Below are 23411 nucleotides of genomic sequence, written 5' to 3'. Positions count from 1 at the left end.
CTAAAGAACATTTCATTTGAAATACTCCAATCTTGACAAATTTTCAGTTTACTAGAAATTTTGAAAAAAATGTTTTTCCTGTGTCCATTTTAAATGATATGTCTCGAAAACCAGAGTGCTTTCCTTCCAGTTAATTCCATTTGCAAGTATGTCAGAAAGTCATAAATAACTGATATTTGCCTAGTACCACAGCTGACAAACTCTATTTGACCAGCTCTGTTAACAATAGTTGCTGGGATGCCATTGTGTGCTCTTTAATAATTCTGTCCTGATTCTCTATTTGAAGGTGCAGTTAATGAGGTGAGGCTGAGCCATGGAAAAAACCGCTGTTCTGGGATAGCGGAAGTAAAGTACAATGGTCAGTGGATGAAGCTGTGTTTGACAGCCACTCAAATGAAACATGCCACAGTAATCTGCAATGAGCTCGGCTGTGGACATGCAGTGAATGTCCATAATGCTTCCCACTTTAAAGAAGATTCCAAACCGTACTTGTTGCTAGGAGATGTTTGTCGTGGTGATGAGACAGCACTTGCACAGTGCAAAATATCAGATCTCTATTCAGACTCAACGTGCTCTTCTTCTTTTTCTGCTGGAGTAACCTGCACAGGTAAGAATTCAGAAATCACATGCAAGAAAATTAACACTACAAATAAAGATTGGTTACCAGTTCTGTGAATTATTTAAGCATTAAATAACTTTAACAAGGGTATGCATGTGTGTTTTGGAAATCCATTGTGTTGAGATCAGCACAATTCTAATTTCTGTAAGCCAGAAATAAAAAGATTAAAAATGTTATACTCAGTCCTCTGACAACCAGAATATACTGAATTAAGATCTACACCTCCCTGACCTTAATTCTGTTCCCTTTGGAGATGACAGTAGCTAATCTATAGAGCATACTAAGAAAGAAAGAATGAAGAGAAATTAGGGGTGCACCAATCGAGATTTTTTTGGCCCATACTGATGGTTGAATATTAACCAGCCATATCAGCCGATACAGATCTGATAGCTGATATGAAGCCCAGAGCTTGGAAAATAGTGTCTGGCTAGTAAGTCTGTGGAGGGGAAGGGGTCAGGGTAAGGGAAGGAGTGTGGAGACGGGCAGATAGAGGCCCCCATGGTTATGGAGGGAGTAGAGCAGATGCAGGGGCAGGTGTTGCCCAGCCAGGTCAGTGAATGCTGTGGCAGAAAGCCACCTTGGTTTCTCCCCAAAAATCTCTGCCCTGTGACACTGTGACTAAAACCTCTGGGCTGCAACCATTTGATTAAGGTGGGCCCTGCACACAGGGGACCACACCCTCAGCCTGTCTATTTAGGTAACTTGAGCTGGCTGCATTCCTGAGGGAGGGGGGAAACCTGCTCCCTCTGCCTAGGTGACTAGCATCAGTTACCTGGGTGGAGGGTTTCTACCTGGGGAGCTGGAATCTGCCCAGTAACAGGTGATGTATTTCAAATTGGTTGGCTGACAGCCAACTGGGGCTGACTTCCACTGGACCAGGTGAATGAGGTCACGGGGGCTATATAAGTTAGGACGGGATAGGAGGCGGGCTCTGTTCAGCCATGAGGTGAAGCAGCAGCCATGCAGGGGACACAGAGAAGCCTTACCATCTGAAACTAGCTCTCTCTCACCCCAAAACTCATGAGCAAGGAACTGCCTGCCTCCAAAGCGAAACTTCACCTGCCTTTCAAAAGGCTACCTCAGCCACACTGTTTGCTCTTTAGGATTTCTAAGATATTGCTCAATCCTGTATCCTAGTTTACCCTACCCGTAATCAATAAAGTTCTCCTTTTTGAATGGTGTGGGAGACTTATTGAGGGGTGGGTCTAAATTATGCCTAATAGACCCCTTAGGTCTGCGGACTAAGGGAGACTTTACTTTTTGCCCCCTGACTTGGGGAAGTGCCCCAAGTGCCTGTACTGGGTCGAGTACCCATCGGACTATTAGGCCTGTGTTTCCCCAAGGACACAGGGCCAAGACAGTCCCTTCTTGGGGTGGTGGCACAACGTTACACCGAGACTAGCGACGGTGCTCTGGGAGAGGGGTCGACCGAGCATAAGACGCCCCTAGGGAGGCATTCAGAGCCTGGAAGGTGGTCGGATGCAGGGAGGTGGGTGGCTCAGTGCAGGAGCACCCCCTACTGGCCTGCCACAAATGCAACCCCACCGGGAATGGGAGAGACCTGCAAATGGTTTGTGCGCACTCCCATGGTAGCTCGGGGGGCATGTGCCCCCCCTGCCCCAGACTGGCACACAGGATGAGGGCAGGCTGCCTCCTGGAGGCCCAGGGCAAGAGGCTGAACCAGCCTCTTCCCAGCAGCAGGGGCTGTGCGAAGGGTGGATGGCAGCAGCACTGGGGGGGAGGGGCCACAGGATGGGTATAACCACCCTTTAGCTCCCCCTCTCAGTCCTGTTGGCACCTGCCCCACCCCTGCCTGCCCTGACAGCAGCCCCAGCTCAGCCACTGCCCCCTGCCCCACAACACTGGGAAGAAACCAGCACAGTCCCTGGCCCCAAGCCCACAGTGGGCAGTCTGGCTTCACCCTGCACACAAATATGGGGGGCATATACCTATCCTGGGGGTGTGCAGGGTGGCAGGAGCCACCTCCCCCTCTCTCCCACATCCTCTGGAGGAGATGCCTGTGGGTCCGTCTTGCTTCGGGTGGGGTCACATTCACCACCCCAGCTGGGCAGTGCTGCCCCTCTCCATGCCCTATTCCCTCCCTCACTATGGGAGCCTTGATCAACATCTGGTCCACCCCCCACACATACACTCCTTCCCTCCCTCCCTGCCCATTTCTCTCTCTGTCCCTTGCTGTCCACAGACTTACCAACTTGACACTGCTCTCCAAGCTCCCGGGCTGCATTTCTGGCGACATGCATGCTGCGACTGTGCACATTCACGCGGAATTTATCGACAACTTTATTGGCTACATCAATCAATAAATTCTAATTGCTGAAAATGTGAATCTTCCTTTTATCAGTGCTGATTTGGTGTGGACTGATATATCGGTACACTTCTAATGGAAGTGTTAGTCTATAAATACTAGGAACCTGGGCAACTGGATACCCTATGATACAAGATATAAAACCTATAATGCCCTATTCAGGAACAATAAAAATAAAGAAATAAGTTGGGGCTTGCTTTGCACATCAATAATCTGATAGGCTGCATGTTAAAAAAAAAAAGGATAACATGGATAAAACAGAACCTGATTGGGGTAAAATGACAGAAGAGGTTTTCTGAGTGGTTGGTTGATGTGTTGACATGATCAAGGCAGTGCAGCCTGGTAGGCCTTGCTAGGGGCTTGTGTCACTGACTAAAGAGGTCTCTACCTCTAGTCTTTTGTTGCTAAGTGTAAGACAGCTGGGCAGAGGTAAGTAGCTCTTCTTTAGTGTGGGATAAATAAAAGCATACAGCTAGATGCTACGTGCATAAGAATGAGGAAGGCATAAAGATGTAATACTAAGCCTATAAACACACATCACGTTTGTTGGTTAACTGGTTGTCACGTGACTTGCCTTTCAAGAGAGAAGTTAAGGGATTGGCTTGTGCATGCATTGCCCTTGAAGGTGGGTTTAAGGAGTGGCTGAATGCATCACCACTTTTCCACCAGCAGGTCACCTGAGTGAATATACACATGAGCAAGCCTAGCACTGGTCAAGTATCTGTAGATTCTGCTCATTCTGCAGGAGCTGAGGTAAATTATTCACTGGTTGTTCAAACTGTGGGTGAGTGGCAGAGAAAATACCAAGAACAATGAAGCAATACTTGCTAAGGAGAACCTCGTGCATGCGCTCACTGTTAAACTACGTGGGGTTTGTGGTAGGGCCGTGCAAAGCTTTGGGTCACAATTTGGATTCAGAGATGATTTGGATGATTCTGAGGCCAAATCTATGAATCCAGATTGAATCACTGGAAGATTTAGTATTTCTGAATTGATTTGGAGCTTCTGAATCAATTCGGAAAAGATTCAGAAAAGATTTGGCAATTTAGAGATTCGGCCATAGGGTATAATGGGGAATCTATGAAATATCTATAACTTTGTTGTTTTAGGTCTGATTCAGATGAAACTTACAGGGACAGTAGCCTCTGCTGAGAGCATGGCACATGCAAAGCTTGAAGGTGATAGGTGAAGGGGTTTCCAGGAAACTGCATCTCAAGTTCCTAAAAGCAAAACTCATGTCACGTGTGTGTTAAGCCACATTGGGGTGAAAACTGCTGGACAGTAGTCCCCGCGGAGGCCACAAAGTCTGCCAAGTTTCTAGGAGATAGGCACAGGGGTTTGAAGGAAACTGCACCCCAAATTCTTGAAAGCAAAACTCATGTCACGTGTATGTGTTAAGACACAGCGGGGTCAAAGCTGCAGGTATTCTATCCCCTGCAGAGGCTAAAAAGCCTGCCAAGTTTCAAGGAGACAGGTGCACAGGTTTGGAGGAAACTGCACTTCAAGCTGTGGACAAGCAAAACTTGTTACGTGGGTGACACTGTGCGTGTTAAGGTGCAGCAGGGTGAAAGCTGCAGGCCTGCTAGCCTCTGCTGCAGCCACAAAGACTGCCAAGAAGGTAGGTGCAGGGGGGTGTTCTGGGGCCCTTTACCTCCAGCTGCTGACAGGCAAAACTCAGTCCCAGGGCCCTGCACATGTAGATGCCGACCCTATTCCAGCTTTCTGCACGGTAAATTACTGAGTCAATTTAATGTGTTGTAAATGCATGTGTAGATGCACCTAGTCTGAATAACATGACTTCTTGGCTCCCAGTTTTTATGCTTTTTAGCCAGTTGTCAAAATTAGAGATAGTGAATACGCTAAAGAACCAGGAGACATTTTGAGGTGAACGACAAAGCCATACACCACTGGTATTTATCTCACATAATATTGGGCAAGAGCTGTTTAATGAGCTTGGGTACTAATAGACAAAGTACATGACCCAGTGTGCTCTTCAGTAATTCTGTCCTGCTTCTCTAATTCAAGGTATAATCAAAGACGTGAAGCTGAAGAATGGTAGCAGTCCATGTGCTGGCAGAACAGAGGTAAACTTTGGAGATTACTGGACGAAAATATGTTCTGCTGCTGTGTATAGGAAACAGTTTGTGATACTTTGCAAACAACTTGGGTGTGGCTCTGCAATGAGTCTCCATAACGCCAGCCACTTTGTGGAGGATTCCAGACCGTACCTAGTTACAGGAGTTCTTTGTCGTGGTAATGAGGCATCAGTCTGGGAATGCAAGAGCACTCCCTACATTCTGGAGTCAACATGCCCTCCTTCCTTCTATGCTGGAGTGACGTGCTCAGGTAAGAAACTAGCCATCCTTCCACTTGCCAGGAAATTGCCATGGAAGAAAAGGAACTGAAAAAAGAATGCATCTCATTCTGGTGAAACAATATGGAAGTGGGTAAAAATCCTCAACTCCTATAACTGTTGTGCTCACTGAGAGTGAACAAATCCAAGTGTAATTCCCAATGCTGGTATCTTTAGAATCCCTTGATTAGCCTAAGTCCACTTCTGCCAATATTATATTCCCTATTTACTGTTTGTCGGTTTTACTTCATTTTCAAATGTGAAAAGTTGTTTGCATTTAATAAGCTGTTGTATTGGGGTACTTAAATTATATTAATCTATATATAGCAGGGGGTGCCAAGTACCCCCCAGGGGTACTTGACATGGTTCTAGGGGGTATGTGTGGGCAGGAAGGGATGTAGCACCGCTGCCTCCCAGGAGCAGGGCTGGGGCAGGGTGAGGGCAGCAGTGCCACCCTGCGGGGCGGGGAAGCTTGTGCGCAGTGGCCGTTGCCACCACCCACCAGCCTGCTGAGCTTCTCTGCCCCACCCTGCCCCAGTCCTGGGAGGTGGTGTTGCTCTGTCTCTGCCTCCCTGCTCTGTGTCTCACTATGCGCCACCCCCTCCCCCCACATCCGACCACTGGGGATACTTCGATTAAAAAGGTTGACAACCCGTGATATATACTATCCAATAACCTATACTGGAATTCTGTATAATCCTGTTGTATAGATAATGTGTGAATCTGATGTATGTTTTCCACTTTGCTTTCTGGGGGAACTCAAGGAAGCAGATAATTGAGCATAGTAGTAGTGGCATAGAGAGTAACAATGTAGAACAGAATATCAGAAAAAACTCAGAAAATAGAGGGGCATGTTATAAAATATGCATATGCATTATCCTTCATGATTAGTTAAAAATGCAATAATTCAGTAGGTAGCTAATTAATGCTTGTATGGACAGTTAATTTCCTGTTTTTAAAACTATTTTTGTATGCAAAATGTTTAAAAAAACCATCTGTACCTACTAAAAGCTATAATGGAGGGCAAGGAGTTTCAGTGTTACATTCATTGATGGATTGATTGATTCTAGGTGACACACAGCCCCGGCTGATTGAAGGTGACAATGCCTGCTCAGGACGTCTGCAGATAAGACATGGATACACTTGGGCTACAGTCAGTGATTCCCACCTTGATCCGAAAGCTGCCAGTGTGATTTGTAATGAGCTACAATGTGGAGCAGTTGTGTCAATCACAGGAGGAGCTCACTTTGGAGAAGGACAGGGGCCAATCTGGACTGAAGAGTTTCAGTGTGTGGGAAATGAGTCTTATCTCGCGTACTGCCCCAGAGCACCACCCATGAATGAGACAGGCTCACATGCAAATGATATTGGCCTCATCTGTTCATGTAAGTATTCAGAGTGATGTGTTAAAAATGGGAATATAGGACCAACGGGGGCCATCTGAGACACTGAATGCAATCCCCTGCATTTGTAGGAAGCCATTTATGTCTGTATGTGTTTATTTATATCTATCCTGCCCTTCCCAGCAAAGGCTCAGGAATTCCTCAAATCACCCCTTCAAACCATCACATAAAAGGCCAGGACAGCATTGATGTGAATTTTGCGCTTGGGTTTAGTAGCAAAGTGATATCACTTTGTTGGAAGCAATGACAGTATAACTAGAATCCATATCTGGCAAAATCCTTCAAATCTAAGAAAGGGATTGTCTCTTCCGGACTTCCCTATTTTTTGACTATTCGGTATAAAATGGGACATGGGCTGTTGTGTTCCTCTCTAACCAGTGTCTCCCTTCTGTTCTCCCCAGGGTTCACAGATTTCAGGCTGGTGAATGGCAGCACACAGTGCTCAGGGAGAGTGGAGGTTCAGGTGCTTGGTGCCTGGGGCACCCTCTGTGACTCGCGCTGGGATTTATTCGATGCCAACGTCCTCTGTCATCAGCTCGACTGCGGATTTGCAGTGTCTGCTCCACGAGGAGGGCATTTTGGGAAAGGAACTGGCCCTGTCTGGCCAGACACCTTCTATTGTAATGGGACTGAAGCCCATTTGTGGCACTGCCTAGTTACTGCCTTGGGGGCCGCTCAATGCTCACATGACCATGATGTTAGTGTGATTTGTTCAGGTGAGTGTAACAACAACACAGGATAGGTAGATAGGCAATACAGGGCACATCTACTTGAGCATTTAATGTGCCTGAATTTCTGCACAGAAAATTCAGGTGCATTAAACTGTGGCTAGGTGTATATCCTACTCCTGCAGCCAGGGGGAGCTCCATGTGCCAGTCTGGCAAGGGTAGTGGGGGCAGCCCTGGCCTGGTAGAGTTCACCAGGGGTCAGCCGTGGGCTGGCAGGAGGTACCGGCTGGGAGGGAGATGCGCCCTAATTGAGTTGATTTGGTAACTGGGAGATGGTCTCTTAGTTAAATAGCTAGTCAGTCAGTCAGAGATAGATGTAGAGTCTACAGGGACTGCTTATTGTTCAAGAATAAAACTTGTGTAATTTTCATTTACACCTGCCCATGTGTATTGAATCTGATGATTACTAGATTTATGTCATACCTCTCTATTCTTGGCCATAGTAGCTGAATGGAGGTGAACACGCTGTCTAGCAGCTTGGTGGTGACATCTACTGTTTGCTTCTACAATTTCTGACAGTAGCTGAAGCTGAGTCAATCATGTTTTTAGATACCGAGACACCTTCAATCAGCTTAGTGCCATCTGAATGCCTTGCAGCAGAAGGCAAAGCTGTAGGCTCTTCCGTCTGCCTTCCTTAGGCTATGTTGCTACAGTGGTGTGGGGAGAGGAGGCTGCTAATATTTTAACTCTGGCATCATTGCAAACCTGCCTGGGCCATCAGATGGCAGGGGTTTTCCTTTTGCTGGAGCTACACCCTCATCCCTGACAACAGAAGCTCTGCAAGGAGAAAGCAGAAGCTGCACCCATACCAGGGGTTTTGCCAGCAGCGCTACTTCAGCTATAGGGTCTTATTTTTTCATACCCTTTGCCAAGAGACCTCTGCTGGCTGACATGAACAAGAGGTCAGTGTTGTTCCTCGGCTTCAAAGAATATACATAATGAGAGGTCCTAGCCAGCAACTCTCTCTGCCCGGGGGCTCTAGCCTTGCATGTTAAAATTCTAATGAAGGATTTTCCTAAAATCCTTGTAACAGCAGTTGTTCTTCTTATCACTGTAGTTCTCTGAATGTTTGATAACTTACGGTAATTTTATGCATACATTCATCATTTTATGTAATGGAAAACAAAGAGTGGTATTCAATGCATTTTCCATCTTCCCTGAGGCCAGGTCGCTCTGAATCACTCATACTCTTGAATGGAGAGAGCCGGTGCGATGGTCGAGTTGAGGCTTCCTTTGGTGGCACATGGAGCAGAGTCCTGGATGATCAATGGGACATGAACTGATGCCAGCGTGGTGTGCAGGCAGCTCCAGTGTGGAGCTGCTGAGAAAGCCTATCACCCTGCAAAGTCTGAGCGAGGGACAGGTCCTGTGGGGTTTAGAAGTGTTCAATGTGCAGGACATGAGTCTAATCTGACTCTCTGTAACACCTCCTTTTTTGACAACGCAGAGGGCCATAGCGGAAGATTCAGTGTTGTTTGCTCAGGTGATTTTCCCCTGAAAATCCTACAAACCCCTTCTTCTGTCAGGGGTAAAGCCAGGATGTAAGCTAGGAGTGGGCAATTATTTAGGTCTGCGGAGAACAAGGAGTTTTGATGAGCTGTTAATGACTGATTCAGATCCCCCGACCAGCAGCTCCCCAAAACCCTCTATGGGGCTGGGGGCAGGCAGGGAGCAGTGCTAGAGAGCAGGAGGGGTGGGCGAGGCTGGGGACATGGGACTGGGTCATGGGGCAGTGACAGCTCCTCTGGGGTAGGCAGTGGTATGTTGGGGCGGAGTGTGCATGTGTGTTTTGGGGGTGGGGGGACTGCCTGGGTGCTCGATCCTGGGAGCCTGCCAGGGGTGAGGTGTTGGGGAGTGGGGGGCATTTGGAGGAGAGCTCACCTGGGCTGTGCACCCCACATGGGACCAAGCCAAACCCACTTGTGTCAGAGCAACCCATGGTGTGCTTCCACCTGCATGTGCAGCTGGGCCTGGCCAGGCCCTGTTCTGTTCCCCCTGCTTCCCTTTAATATCAGAATGATTTGCATGGAAACTATTTAGTTATCATTACTTTGCCCATTACTTGCTGGGATTTCTCCTTACAGGAAGCAGGAGGATCAGACTGGTGAATGGGGCTGGTCGCTGTGCTGGGAGAGTGGAGGTTTATTACCAGGGCACCTGGGGGACCGTCTGTGATGATTCCTGGGACTTGTCAGATGCCAATGGAGTTTGCAGACAGCTGAGATGTGGACACGCCATTGAGGCATCTCCTTCTGCTCAATACGGGGAAGGCTCAGGGCAGATCTGGCTGGATGATGTGAAATGCTCCAGGGATGAATCTGAGCTCTGGGCATGTCCTTCCAGGGGCTGGGGCCAGCACAACTGCAGACACAAAGAGGATGCAGGAGTGCTTTGTTCAGGTCTGTTGTATAGCTGCTCTCATGAACCTGGTAAGCAATGATATACTGGATGGGGCAAATGTTTGAGGGGAGCGATAAGAACGATAGAGACCCTCCCTGGCTGTTTATTTCTCTTCCTTGACTTCCCACTTCTGACAGTCATTATTAGAAAGCTGCAGTTTCCCATAATTGTCCACCTGGGTTATGAAAGATACCAAAGCTTTTACAAAGCATGGACCAGGACTGACACTGCAGTATCTTAAGTATTTTGTAACCCTTGGTAACCAATGACTTTCCACAGGTTGCCATTTTATGCCTAATGACCAGGGATCCCGGTTTTCCCTGGTACAAAATCATAACTTCACTGCTAAAAAACCCTAAAATCCATGATTAAAATTAAAGGCCACCCCACAACACCCCCCTGCCCCCGTCCCCAGCCCTGCTGGTGGCCCTCACTCCCCACCCACAGACCCACAGCCTTGCTGGTGCCCCCTGCTCCCCTGCCCTGCTCGATGGGGCCCCCAGATGCCAGGGGTATGGAGCCTGGTCTGCAGCCTCTTGCCCCTGCTCCCCCTCTGCTGTGGGTTTGGACGGGGCCACTCCCTGCCACTACATGCACTCCGAAGGGGCAGGGGGGACCCGTGCCCCAACGAGACATGTGGGGCTTGGGGCCCGGGGCTGCAATGCACAGCTGCAGGGTCTCAGCTGGGAGCAGCATGGGGCTATGGGTGGCCCATCTGGGGAGGGCAGGTTCCCTACTGCTGCACACATTCCCAGGGGACAGGGGAGACTTGCACCCCCCCAGCTCTGTACCTGGGGCAGACGCAGGCTGTGGGCTCTAGCTTCCACCCTGCTTCCCTCCCCTGGGGCCTCCGGAGTCTCCAGAGCCAGCAGGTGCAGCTAGGGACAGTGGGGCCATGAGGGGACTCCCTGCTGCTGTATGCTGTGACTCTGCTGCCTTGGCAACGCACCTCCAGTGCCTGCCACTGCTTTGTGGGGTGCAGCCCCCTGCTCACTGCTGTTCCTTGCCTCCCTGATTCCCTCCCCCTCATAACCCAGTGTGGCAGGGAGAGGAGGAAGTACGCAGAAAAACTCCTTGCTGCTTCTTGCCCCCCGCTTATCCGATGATGCGCCTCCTGCACATGAGGCTGCAGCGAGGGTAGCAGCATGGAGCTGCATGCCTCAAAGCAGTGGCAGGTGCTGGAGGCACATCAGCAGGGCAGCGGGGGTGGGGATGGGGGCAGCTTGCAGCAGCAAGAAATCCCTGCGTGGCCCCACTCTCCCCAGGTACAGGTCTGGGGGTGGGGGGGAGCCCCTGCCTCCCGGGAGTGCACATGGCAGCGGTGAACTGGCCCTCTGCCTCTCCCTCTCCTGGACAAGCCACTCGCAGCCCCATCCTGCTCCCAGCTTGAGCCCTTCAGCAGTGAATTGTGACCCTGGGCCCCAAGCCCCAAGCGCCACCCAGCTGGGCTGCAGCCCCAGTCCTGCCCAGCCCCGTCCTTCCCTACAGGGGCCTAAATCCCCCTACTCCCCTACATGTACCTGCTGAATCTGCTCTTCCAGCTGCCTGGGGCCATGTGCACATCTATGTACATGGAGCCTCATTTTTCTCCACCTTTTTCCCACTCCCTCCCAGCTCCCTGCAGGCTGGAACTCTGCCAGCTTGCAGGGAGCTCATTGCAAAATGGCAAAATCCACAGGTTTCTCTGATAAAATGAGAAATCTGTGTTTGCCTCAGGTAGAAGGCAAAATCCACGGTTTACTCCGTTTTTCTGTGGGAAACGGGAAACCTGGATCCCTGCTAATGACCTTAGGATGTTTGGAAGACTTTTTGATTTTCTCAGTGATTCTTGATGGCAATTGTTCCTACATTTGCTCCTGCATAAAGTTGTCAGTGATCTCTGGGATTTCAGTCTGGATACTGCAGGTTATCTCAGAATCAGGTCAGTACAATTTGTTTTTTTGCATTTCCTTCTAGAGTTCATGGATCTGAGGCTGGTGAATGGTGGTGAATGTGCTGGACGGCTGGAGGTTTTCTACAATGGGACCTGGGGGAGTGTTTGCTCCAATTGAATGACTCAAGCCACTGTTGAAATTATATGCAAACAACTGAGCTGTGGAGTTGGAGGTGTACGTGCAGAAGAGTTTGCATATGGCGAAGGTTCTGGTCCCACATGGCTGGACCACGTTGAGTGTCATCATGAGCATCACAGTTCCCTTTGGCAGTGCCCATCAGAGCCATGGGATCTTCAGTCATGTGATACCCGGATAGAAGAGACCCACATTTCTTGCACTGGTAAGCTTTAAAAACATCTTTAAACTCACATACACATACGCACCCAGATGATACACCAACAGCCTCTAATGTAAACCTGCAACTGCACACATGTGCCCACACTCACTGAGGCATTGAAGTAGAAAAATATTGCATTTTTAGGCAAGGTGCTTTTGAGGTGCCTATTTATTAGGCACCCATTTTTGTGGGTGATATCTTTTACTGGATCAAATGTTTATTTGGGAAAGACATAAGATATCAGGTACCAAAGTCCCCTTCCTCCATTCTTTGGGAGAGAAGTAGTCACAGTAGAGCATTAGACATTTTTAATTGATTTTATGCCCTTTTCATTCTTAAGATTGTAACCAACGTATTTTAATTATCTATTAAAATGAGAAGACGGCCTGTGGTAAACAAAGGAACATTATTTATTAGAAATAAAATATGTATTACATAGTAGGAATTCATTTTTGAACATGATATGTGCAGCTTTATTATTTATATTTCGGGGATGAAAGTCATTGGTGGATCCAGGCTGTGAAGTTTGACTTAGGGTGAGAATTTTCCAAAAATCCATTTGTGTGTATTTCTGCAAGTGGCTTGGATGTATGTGTGAAACGTGTGAAGATGCTGGATTGGAGCTGTAGGTTCATTTCAGTTCCAGATACAGTAAAATTGTTTCTCTTCACTGGAATCCCCTACTACTCCAGGTGTTTTTCAGATAATAAAACTGTTCACTATCTGGTTGTTTATAAAAGGATAGGGAAGAGACTCAAAGAGAGAAAGCATGGAGTGAGAAATCACAAGCACACACATACTGTCAGAGAGCTGCAAAACATTTGAGAAATCATGATTATTACTATAGTACCAATCCTTTGGGTATTACAAAAACTAGACCGTACATCTTATTCATACACAGCACATCTACCCGTACCCATATTGCAATGTTGCTACTGCGCCATGCTGTAGTACTTCCTTTGGGAAGTACTAAAGCACAGCACCATAGCAGCCTGAACTGTGTTGTACATTGGACGCCTGGTTTTTTTTAGCTGCTACATGGCCATTGCAGCACGCTATAGTGAGGGAGTGCACTGCTGCAGTGAAGTAGCTGCTGGTCACCTATAGATGCACATGATTATTATGTCAGCTGAGTGCCTCGCTACAGTGATGTAGCGTCACATGTAATCTTGCCCACGGTGTAGCAGTGGAGACGTTATAGATTCTATTTCATTTTCATGTATAAATTCTACTTTATTTTGCATGAAACACAGTAATTAGTCCACTCATGGTAGTATTTATTTCTGTAAAGGAAAAGGGAAACGACCACAAAACCCATTTGCTGCGTGCCCAGGCTCTACAAACTGCACAGGTATCAATGCTTCTCTGTATATCTTCTCAATCCCTAAGTACCTACCCTGCTATCCCAGTAACATGTGAGGTTTTTGCCTTTCCCAGACAAGGAAAAGCTCCGCGTTGTGGGAGGAGAGGACGGATGCTCGGGGAGAGTGGAGGTTTGGCACCGCGGCTCCTGGGGAACGGTGTGTGATGACTCCTGGGACATGGCAGATGCAGATGTTGTGTGTAAACAACTGGGCTGTGGACCTGCTGTGTCTGCCCTGGGTGGAGCAGCATTCGGGGAGGGGACTGGCCCCATCTGGCTGGAAAGTTGGACTGTCGAGGGACAGAGTCATCTCTGTGGCACTGTCCTGCCAAGCGCTGGGAGGAAAGTAACTGCCACCATAAAGAAGATGCTGCTGTGACTTGCTCTGGTGAGTACAAACCTCCTTGGACAGGCTTGGCAGGACTCAATAAGGAAAGCTTCCTGCAGAGATGGTATGTGAGGCTAGAAAGAGATGTTGTCAGTGGAGCATGATTGGCTGTGCTGTGATTGTTTGTGGCACAACTGATTGTGCACCATGGACATCTACAGATGCACCTGGTTGGTGAGCCCTAACTTGGAGTGTGTCCGAATGAGGGGAAACCAGCTTTTCTAACTGTGTTAGCTAATGATTGGCCTAATAGTATATATGTATTTGCATATAAGATGCATAATGGTGGGAAACTTTGAATCTGTTGTCCTTTTACCCATCCCTCTATCAGGAAGCCCTATCACCTGGCCATAATGAATAAAGCGAATCTAGTTATTTGCACTGTGGATCTGTCTTCAAACCATTATGCAGTAAGAGCTGGCAGCCCCTTGGCAGCAGCAACAGTGACTGACAGGTTTTTGATAAAGTATTCAACTTTCTGTGGAGCGGTGCTGGATCCCCCTGCCCAGCCATGTATCAGACCCCTGTTCCTTGGGCATAGGAACGGATGGTGAGGGGTGTAACCCTGGAGGGCTCAGATGTGCTCACGTGTCAGCCTGTGGAGCCCCTGCTCTCATCTGAGGCTCCGGTGCTCTAGTTTATTACTCTTGTCCTCAGTGCTCCTAAAGCACATGGGGACTTCTTTCTCACTTGGCCCAGAACTGTCCCGGCCCCACTTGAAGGGAGAACATCAATGTGATGGGCCAATTCCACCTGCAGCCACACAGGGGGACCATCCTTTTAGTAGGTAATGCTTTACCTCTCCCTTCTTTCAGACTCCAACCCTTCTTCTTTTTCCCTTTGCAGATGCAACAGGAATGACAACTTCCCCTAAGGGAACAGGTAAAGAACCCCCTTCCATAAGTGCTGCATTTTCCTGAGAGATGAGCTGTAACCTCTGCTCTGGGAGAAGGAGCTTCTTGACACAAGTCTGAAATGTATGAGGCAATGGCACCTGGGGTGGGTCCTGCTGGGTACGCTGACCGATAGGCATTGCTGCTCAGCGGCTTTCCGCTGATGTGCCTGGGCTCCTGACTCTCGCTCTAGCATGTGAGTTCCTCTCCTGTCTCTCAGTATTTGACCTTTTGGCCATATACACTACAATTAGTAACTGGGGATGTTCCCTTGAGATTCATTTGTCTTTCAGAGAATAGTCTCTACTGCTCCTATGTTTGTTTCCTTTCAGATCCACCTCCAAGAGACAGCAGGGGAGACATGGTGCCCATTGTCATCTGCATTGTTCTGGGGGTCCTTCTCTGCTTGGTCCTAATCGTTCTGGCTGGGCAGGTGCAAAAAGGCAGAGCACAGCAGAAAGGTGTGTGCCAGTGGGCCTAAATGATATAGAAATACCTCTTTGAAGTTGCATGGAGAGTTTTAGGGTATCAGAAGGAAGAGGGAGATAGTGGAAAATAACCTAGACGAGGGTGCTCAACCCCCAGCCTGTGGGCCAGATCCATCCCACAGCGCCATGTAATTCAAAGCATGGAGTCCCAATAGATCCTGTGGGAAGACTTGCCAACTGTGGCCCTGAGTGCTAGACTGAACACACAGGGCAGCACAGGGCCTGATTCCAGTGCGTGGGGCCTAGGTGCGGGGAGCGGGGAGCTCCAGATCCTGATTCTAGGTGGACAGCGTGGCACAGAGCCCTGCACCATCTCCATCCTGCCAGGCTTGAGCTCCGGTGCTCCTTCCACTGCGCCTGCCTGGCTTGGATGGGGCTTTTGCTGGGTGGAGGGAGCACGGAGCTCCAGGCCCAGAAATTTGTATACAGGGCTCGCACAGGGGCGATCCAACCCACAAACTGGTTTTGCACCATTCATCTGGCCAATGGGGCAAAAAATGTGAGCACCAATGACTTAGAAGATTGGAAATACTGTGGAAATGTGTGAGAATATAGGTGAGTGAAGAACAGCTCTGAGCAATAGTGGATAGTGCATTATGCTCACCAGTTTCACCTGTAGGATTCAATCCTACCGACAAATACATCTGTAGGTACGAGAACTTTGGAAAGCAGAGAAACAAGTGTTGTTACTCCTGGAATGTAAACTTCATGTTGGGAGAGGAATTATTGAAGCTGCTGTATGGGCAATAATGTGCAGTAATGAAATGAAAGGAAAACAGATATTTTAAGAGGAGAGATTGTGTGATGGTGCAACAGCTAAAGGAAACATCTCCAAAGAGAAGTTCTGAAAGGGGACACATTTGTTGTCTAAACTGGGATATTTTCTGGGCTAAAAAAGAAGAACTGCTGACAGTCCCTCCCTGACCTGTGGCAGAACGGTTTAATAATATTTCCCACCTTGTGTTCTACTAACCACATACTCTTTGCTTTCAGCATCCAGAAAATTCATGCAGCCCTTCTCTGAGGCTGTGTATGAAGAGATTGACTACAGCCCAACGAAGGAGACAGGGCAATCATTTGTTCATTCAGGTCTGTGCATGGCATTCCTAACACAGAGTCATGATCTAATTCACTTTTCATCCTGAGATCATGAACTAGTGCTAATTTCCTGTAGTTTTCGACCCCCAGAGGGCTGAAATGCTGCAAGCACTAGTTCTTTGATGAGACCAGCCAGTAACTGGACTTCTGTCAAGGAGCGCCCCACCCTGCTTACGAATCAGACTTTGCTAGTCCCGTCTCTAGGGACAATTTCTGCAACATTGCCCATAATGCACTTTTGGAGTATAACTAAATACAGGCCAGGAAAGCATCTATTTTTAGGGTTAAATAATTTGAAAATGGCTTTGGAACATTTGAATAAGAACTATTGTCTGGCTCCTTTCCTTTGCTGTAGTGGTCAGTGATCTGCTGTGTGGGTTCACTTTCCTTAGTTGTTTCTTCCATCCTCCCTCTTTCTCCCACAGTGTGGCACTGATTTAGATGTATGGCAGAGGGCAGCAACTAAAGGGCATAAACAGACATCACCAAGTGAAGTGGACCAGCTGTGGCAGTACGTCTCACTACAGCTGATCTGCTTCAGCGGGTAAAACACATGTTGCCCATTGCCGTGTATTGATCATGCCTGATCTTGTGGACCTGGATGAACTGGTGTTCCCCACTTACAAAGATGTGTCCTAGAGGTTCCCCATGGCACATCCATGTAAAGGGGGAAGCTGACGTTCCCCACTTACAAAGAAGTGCATCAGAGATTGCCCAGGATGAGTTCCTGTAAGAGGGTAAAGCTGGGCAGATATTCCTGGGGGCTTGAGGGATCTGATACTGCAAAGTAATTCCCAGGCCTTGCAGGATCTGTCCTCTCAAGTCCCAACGGTGCTAGCCTGGGACTGCTGAAGAACATGGGTAGTTCTGGGGTGGCTGTGCTCTTGTGCATAAAACAATCAGATATTTGCTGCAATAAAATGGCAGAAACTATTATCATGTTCATTGCAGCCACAAATTTGGGGCATTTGTGGTGTGACAAGGACTATGAATTCCTGTTTGCCTGGCTTTTGTGCCTCCATAAGAATTTTCTACCCTAAGAATCAGAAAACTCATGCTGTGCTCTGTCAGAAGAGAGGCATGTTGTTCAAGCAGTAAGTAAGTCTGCTATTGTAATTAAACCTATTATTGAAAAGAAAACAGAATTTTGCACTTATTTGTCCTGGGATGTCAACTTCAGGTGAGGAGCAGTTACTGCAGCTGCTAACTATGAACGAGTTAAAATGTAACATCTATTTTCTTAGTCAAAGTTTAAAAGAGGTTGTTACATACAGCTGCTCCTCTGATTAGTACTGAATGAAAAACAAGTATTTTTCCTGATTAGTTAAATAGAGAATCTAGGTGTAAGCAGAGAATTGTCTACCCAGCTTCCTAGGCTGAATTAATGGAAGTGATGGAGAGAGCATATCAGGGCTCTTTATGGGCATTTCGGCCTTTTGTCCCTGACCTTCACTTAATCTCTTTATTCAGTGCCAGGTCTGTCCTCATCACTATTAATTCTCATCTGTATTTCAGAAGCCTCTGTACTGCCCAGAGATGCCACCAGTGATGGTTACGATGATGCTGGAGAAACTTCTGATCCAGAACACAGTTCTGCTTTTCACCAGAATGATGAGGAAGTCAGTGAATCCCTGGAGGAAAGTGATGGGCCAAGGGATTCACAGACAGGTGAGTGAAGTTGCTATATCTTGCTATTCAGCCTCTAATCTCACTGAAGTGTAGCAAGTTTTCCAGGTATAACCTTAAAAGGCTTCAAAAAATGCTGCATGCTTAATCTGAAGGTTCAGAAATAACCAACAGTTCAAGATATTTTATTTATTGCAAAGTTCAAAGATATAAGTTACTCCTACAGTAGTTTGAGGCCTCCCTCAAGATTCCTGGAGTTATATGCTGGGAAGTAATGGATATACCTGTATTTCATGGTGACCTTGTTCACCAAGGAGTAGATAGTTGCGCTGACTCACCTGAATGGCAAGACAGGTTCAGAGCTAAGTCAGTATCATGAGCTTCCCTTGATATTTTCAGGTTGGAGTCTGCAGTCCCAGAGAAGTGGAGCTGACCAAAAAGACCCATCCCTGCCTCCTAGGGACATAGACTATGATGATGTTGAAGAGGGTTTTGCTGGGACATTGATGTAAGAATGTCTGTGTTTAGCACAAATGCCCTGTGAGGACATAAATGCTGTATGATTAGATGACTCCTCTCAGAAATGCTGACTGGGCCAAAGAGTCACTAGAGATGGTCTGTGCATAGCAGGTAGCCTGGCCAGCTTCTTCTAGAGGCTGATGTAGTTGCAAGTGTATTAGTTTAAGTGACAATTTTTTTAATTGCCATTGATCAGGATGTATGAATAGTTCCCGCTTTTGTATTCCTAAAAAATTCTTCATCCTAAAATTAATGCATTTTTTTATTAAACCCTTTTTGAAAGCTTGTTCCAGAAATGATATTTCTATCAACCTGATGTATTGGGTCAGTTCTGGGGGATGATAATGGAGTGAGAATGAAAATGCATTACAACATAATATAACAATAAAGAGGCTTGTTTACATCCAGAGCGGGTCAGCTAGACTCTGCCTCCAGGGTCAGCACTGTAGGGACATGCAGCCCCTTGGGAACCTGGTTGGAATCTCATCCATAGTGGGGGGCAACAGGAAATGCTGTGGGGGTATCTGTGCCTGCCCAGTAGGCTCCTGCCCCACCATTGCCCCACAAAGGGGAGAGAGAAACCAATAAAGAAAAAAAATCCAAAAAATACATTGGGGCTAGTGAATCCAATAGGGACAGGTTGGAGCTGTGGGGAAGTGGAGGGCAGGGGAAAGGGGGCTGAATCTCACTGGTCTACAGCCCCATGGGAAACCAGGCAAGCTATGCCTGGAGAAGGTGTGTTGGCGAGGGGCACACCCACAAAGGCTAGGTAGAGTTGAGCTAGGTGGACTTGAGCTGGGTAGACTCGGCCACACAACACCACGGCAGGGGGGTGAACCACAGGACTTTTCGTACAAGGGCAAAATACAGAGTGGAGGTTGCTGAGGCAGGTCTGAAGAAATGTCTGGAATGGTGGAGAGGCATTGTGCGGAAGCTCAGTCCAGGAGCCCCTCAGGCTTCCAGCCAGGCATTTAGCAGCAGGGCAGCAGGCAGGGAAACAAAGCGCAGGATCAGACGTGGTGATGCAGGTGTGAGGGAGTGCAAGAAGAGTCAATTAAAGAAGTAATCCAGTGCAGGTGCAGTGTCGGGAAGTATAATGTGGTGCATCAGGAAATCCACCCCTCTCCTGAGGGGGGCTGCAACAGTACAGATAAAGGTGAAAGGGAAGGTGAAGGCAGGCGGTGGCCTGCAGAGGCAGCTGGGGCAGGGAAGTCACCCTTAAGCACTGGCAGTGATGGTGGGGGAGGAGCCCATGGGCAGCACAGGAGGATGGCAACAGCAGCAGAAGCAACCCAAGGCAGGAAGGGGCACAGCTAACTTCCCCCCAGAATCTCCTGAGAACAAGCAACAGAAGCAGCAGCAGAAGACAGAGGCAGGAAGGGGCATGGCCATTTTCTCTCAAGAAGCTCCTGTCTATTTGTATCTTCCAGTGGACATGGGCCTTAAGGCCCACCCAGTTAACTAATAGCCCCCACTGTGTGGGGCCAAAGGTTGAAAGATGCGGCTAATAATTTTTTTTTTTTGTAGTGGAGATGGTGGGGAATTAAGGGGAAAAATGTAAGGAGTGACATGGGGGTCAAAATGGGAAAATAAGGGGTCCAGAGGGGGAAACTGAGCAGAGCCCCCTGGGCTACACCCACTGGTCCTTCAAGGAGCTGGTGATTGCCGCTGTTTGGGGCTCTGCCTGGAAGTGTGCACAGAGGAGGAAAAGGAATGCGGTCCTGTGGTCCCTGGGCACCCTCCTGGCCAGAGCCTCCTTCTTGGTCAAATACAGGGCCCACTTGGCCAGGACCAGGAGAAAGTTGATAAGGAGGTCCCGGGCCTTGGTGGGGCCACAGATGGGGTGACCAAAAATAAAAATGTGCAGTTGAGATGCATCCAGAATCTCAGGAAGAGGTTCTGGAGGGGGAAGTGGAGGGGCTACTGCCTGGCACACTCAAGTGTCATGTATGTCGGGGTCTCCCTCTGCCCGCAGAAGGGGCAGGAGACCAGGGAGTCTGTGAAGCTCATCACATACATGCTTGTTGCTGTGGCTCGATGGAGGAGCCACCAGCTGAGGGTGGCTTGTGGGATGAAGGTGGAGTCCAGGCTCAGCCACTGGGGTTCCCTAGCCTTGCTGTTGCCAAGCAGGTCCCAATACTTGGTCCCTGGGCAGGACACAAGGGTGGCATGGTGGATCATGTGGTGCATGAGAGTGTAGAAGTGGTGGTGATGGATGGTGGAAAAGTGGACCCATCTGGTGTCCTCCACCCAGCTTAGGTGGTGGAGTGGGGAGTGCCACAAAGTTGGGTGAAGCAGGACCTGGTCAACAAGGGAAAGGGTGTCAGGAGGTAGGGCAGATTTCACCTCCTGGACCAGATGGCAGGTTGCACGTGTTGTGGGTGTACCCATATGCCAAGTCAGTGCAGTGGGTCCACCCACTCATGCCTATCATAATCCAGGTGGTCTTTGATACAGGTGACACCAGCCAGGATGAACCTCTGTCATAACCAGGATGCCTCTCCTGTTGGCACCTCCAGCTGGGGTTCCAGAGGAGGGGCTTGACAAGTAGGATGGCATCGGGTCCGGAGGAGATTGTGCTGGAACTCTGGCAACCCTTGCAGGTCCTGCAGGAAAGGCCCCACAGACCAAGGAGCTGCAAGTCATATTGGAGCTCCCAGAAGTGGCGGAGGCAGGTGCGGCCCAGGTGGACCCATGCCGCCTGTCTATAGACAATGTATAGCAGTTGCTGGAGGGCCTGAAGGCAGAACATCAGGCCCTGGCTGTGCAGGCAAACTAAGCCCTGCCTCCATCCTACAAGGGGAGCCTCAGGACCTCTGCAGCGAACCAATGCTGTCCTGGCCAGAAAAACTCCATCACCCATATCTGGATTCCTGCTGTGATCTCAGGGGGCACAAACAGTGTGTGTAACTGGTGCCAGAGCTTGGAGAGGACCAACTGGTTCGGCACCAGCACTCTCCCATTCAGGGACAGACATCTCAGGAGCCCTGCCCATGCCCAGAGCCGCTCCACCATCCTTTCCTCCAGTTGATGCCAGTTCTCTGGAGGGGAAGGGTCTGTGGGGGACAGAAAGATCCCCAAGTAGGGTAGTGAGGCCATGCTTCAGCAGATCCCATGAAGCATGGTTAGGAGTGAGCCCACCTGTCACACACTGCTAAGCTCAAGCTCTTGACCCAGTTGACCCAGGCAGAGGAAGCTACTGAGTTCAACACCTGGCAGGCCTCCAACTACACCAGGTCACCTGAGTCCTAGACTATGAGGAGTATCTCACCTGCATATGCTGACAGGAACGGCTCCATCTCCTGTAGCATCAACCCTGCCACCCACCTCTGCAGAAGGATGAGGAAGGGTTCCAGGGCCAACGTGTACAGGTGGCCCAACAGTGGGCAGCCTTGTATCACCCCTCTCCTGAATGGGCTGGTTCCATGAGGGTCCAGTTGAGCTTGACCAAACACTCTGTAGAGGTGTATAGCCCTGGAGAGCCCACCAGAAGTGGGGTGAAAAGCCCGCAGTGTGCCTCTGAGGTACCTGTGATACACTCTATCAAATGCCTTCTGCTGGTCCATGGATATGAGGGTGAAAGACAGGTCCTCCCAGCAGGCTAGTTCTAGAAGGTCCTGAACCAGGTACAGGTTGTTGAAGGTGGAACATCCAGGCACTGTGTATGTCTGGTTGGGATAGATCACATCTGTCAGCACAGACTACAGGCAGAGTAAGACAGCCTTAGCTACCACCTTGAAGTCCATTCAGAGGAGGGAGACAGGGCACCAGTTCCTCAGGTTGTGGGGATCTGCCTTCTTTTGCAGGAGGGTCAGCATGGACCTCTGGTGTTACAGGAGCTCCCTGCTTCCCTTGGATTTGGCCCAGACCGCAGCAAAGTCCAGGCCAAGGACATTCCAGAACGCCCAGTATAACTCTGTGGTCAGCCCGTCGATGCCTAGTGCCTTGTTGCCAGCCATCAGGCGGAAGGGAGACGGAAAACTTAGTCAGGGTTAGAGGAGCCTCCATCTCCCGAGGTCCCTTCCAGCCCTAATGTCTATGAAATATATGAAATCTATGAAATCTGGTCCCATTTGCCTGTGCTGACCTGCAGGTGTCCCTCTGCAGGGTCTGACAGGCTTTGGCATTGGCTAGATCCAGGGAGAAGAGTTCTTCATAGAAGGCTTGCACACACCACTGCATCTCCCCTGGATCTGTAAGCAGGGTGCCATCAACCACCAGAAGGCAGATGATGTACTTCTTGGCTCCCTGCCTCCTCTCCAGGGCATAGAATTTCACAGATTTCATGGACATTAGGGCTGGAAGGGACCTCGGAAGATCTTCAAGTCCAGCCCCCCACCCAAAGGGCAGGAAGTCAGCTGGGGTCATAGGATCCCAGCAAGATAAGCATCCAATTTGCTCTTGAAGGTGTTCAGAGTAGGTGCTTGAACCACCTCTGCTGGCAGACTGTTCCAGACCTTGGGGGCTCGGACAGTAAAGAAATTCTTCCTTATAGTTTCATAGTTTCATAGTAGCTAGAGTCGGAAGGGACCTAGGTAGATCATCTAGTCCGACCCCCTGCCTTGGCAGGAAAGAGCACCGGGGTCAGATGACCCCGGCAAGGTGCTCATCTAACTTCCTTTTAAAAATCCCCAGGCTAGGAGCCTGCACCACTTCCCCTGGAAGCCGGTTCCAGGTCCTAGCCGCCCTGACTGTGAAGTAGCGCCTCCTAATATCTAATCTAAACTTACCCTCCACCAGCTTGTGACCGTTATTCCTGGTCACTCCTGGCAGCGCACGGGGGAACAGGGACTCCCCCAATACCTGCTGATCCCCCCTGACCAGTTTGTAGCAGGCCACAAGGTCCCCCCTTAACCTTCTCTTGTGGAGGCTAAACAGGTTCAGGTCCCGTAGCCTCTCCTCATAAGGCCTGCCCTGCTGACCCCTGATCATACGA

At 49.0% G+C, this 23411-nt stretch overlaps 1 protein-coding gene across 1 annotated transcript; it reads left to right on the top strand.

Annotated features, from left to right (window-relative positions):
* Positions 1-426: 426 nt before the first annotated feature.
* On the top strand, positions 427-18718 carry LOC149866698 (antigen WC1.1-like). Its single transcript, XM_090044019.1, is given in 16 exon segments — positions 427-607; positions 4971-5291; positions 6369-6683; positions 7103-7417; positions 8597-8709; positions 8711-8912; positions 9514-9828; positions 11786-12103; positions 13398-13451; positions 13538-13744; positions 13747-13851; positions 14698-14733; positions 15077-15205; positions 16226-16321; positions 17846-17998; positions 18356-18718. Coding segments are annotated over 15 exon segments (2637 nt in total). The 5' UTR covers positions 427-607; positions 4971-5125; the 3' UTR covers positions 18469-18718.
* The last annotated feature ends 4693 nt before the right edge of the window (positions 18719-23411 follow it).

Source organism: Crocodylus siamensis, chromosome 4, assembly GCF_052110815.1.
Source record: "Crocodylus siamensis isolate JL-2025a chromosome 4, ASM5211081v1, whole genome shotgun sequence".
Taxonomy (NCBI): Eukaryota; Metazoa; Chordata; order Crocodylia; family Crocodylidae; genus Crocodylus; species Crocodylus siamensis.
The sequence above is the reverse complement of the archived record's forward strand: the minus strand, read 5'-3'. Positions and strand labels throughout refer to the sequence as shown.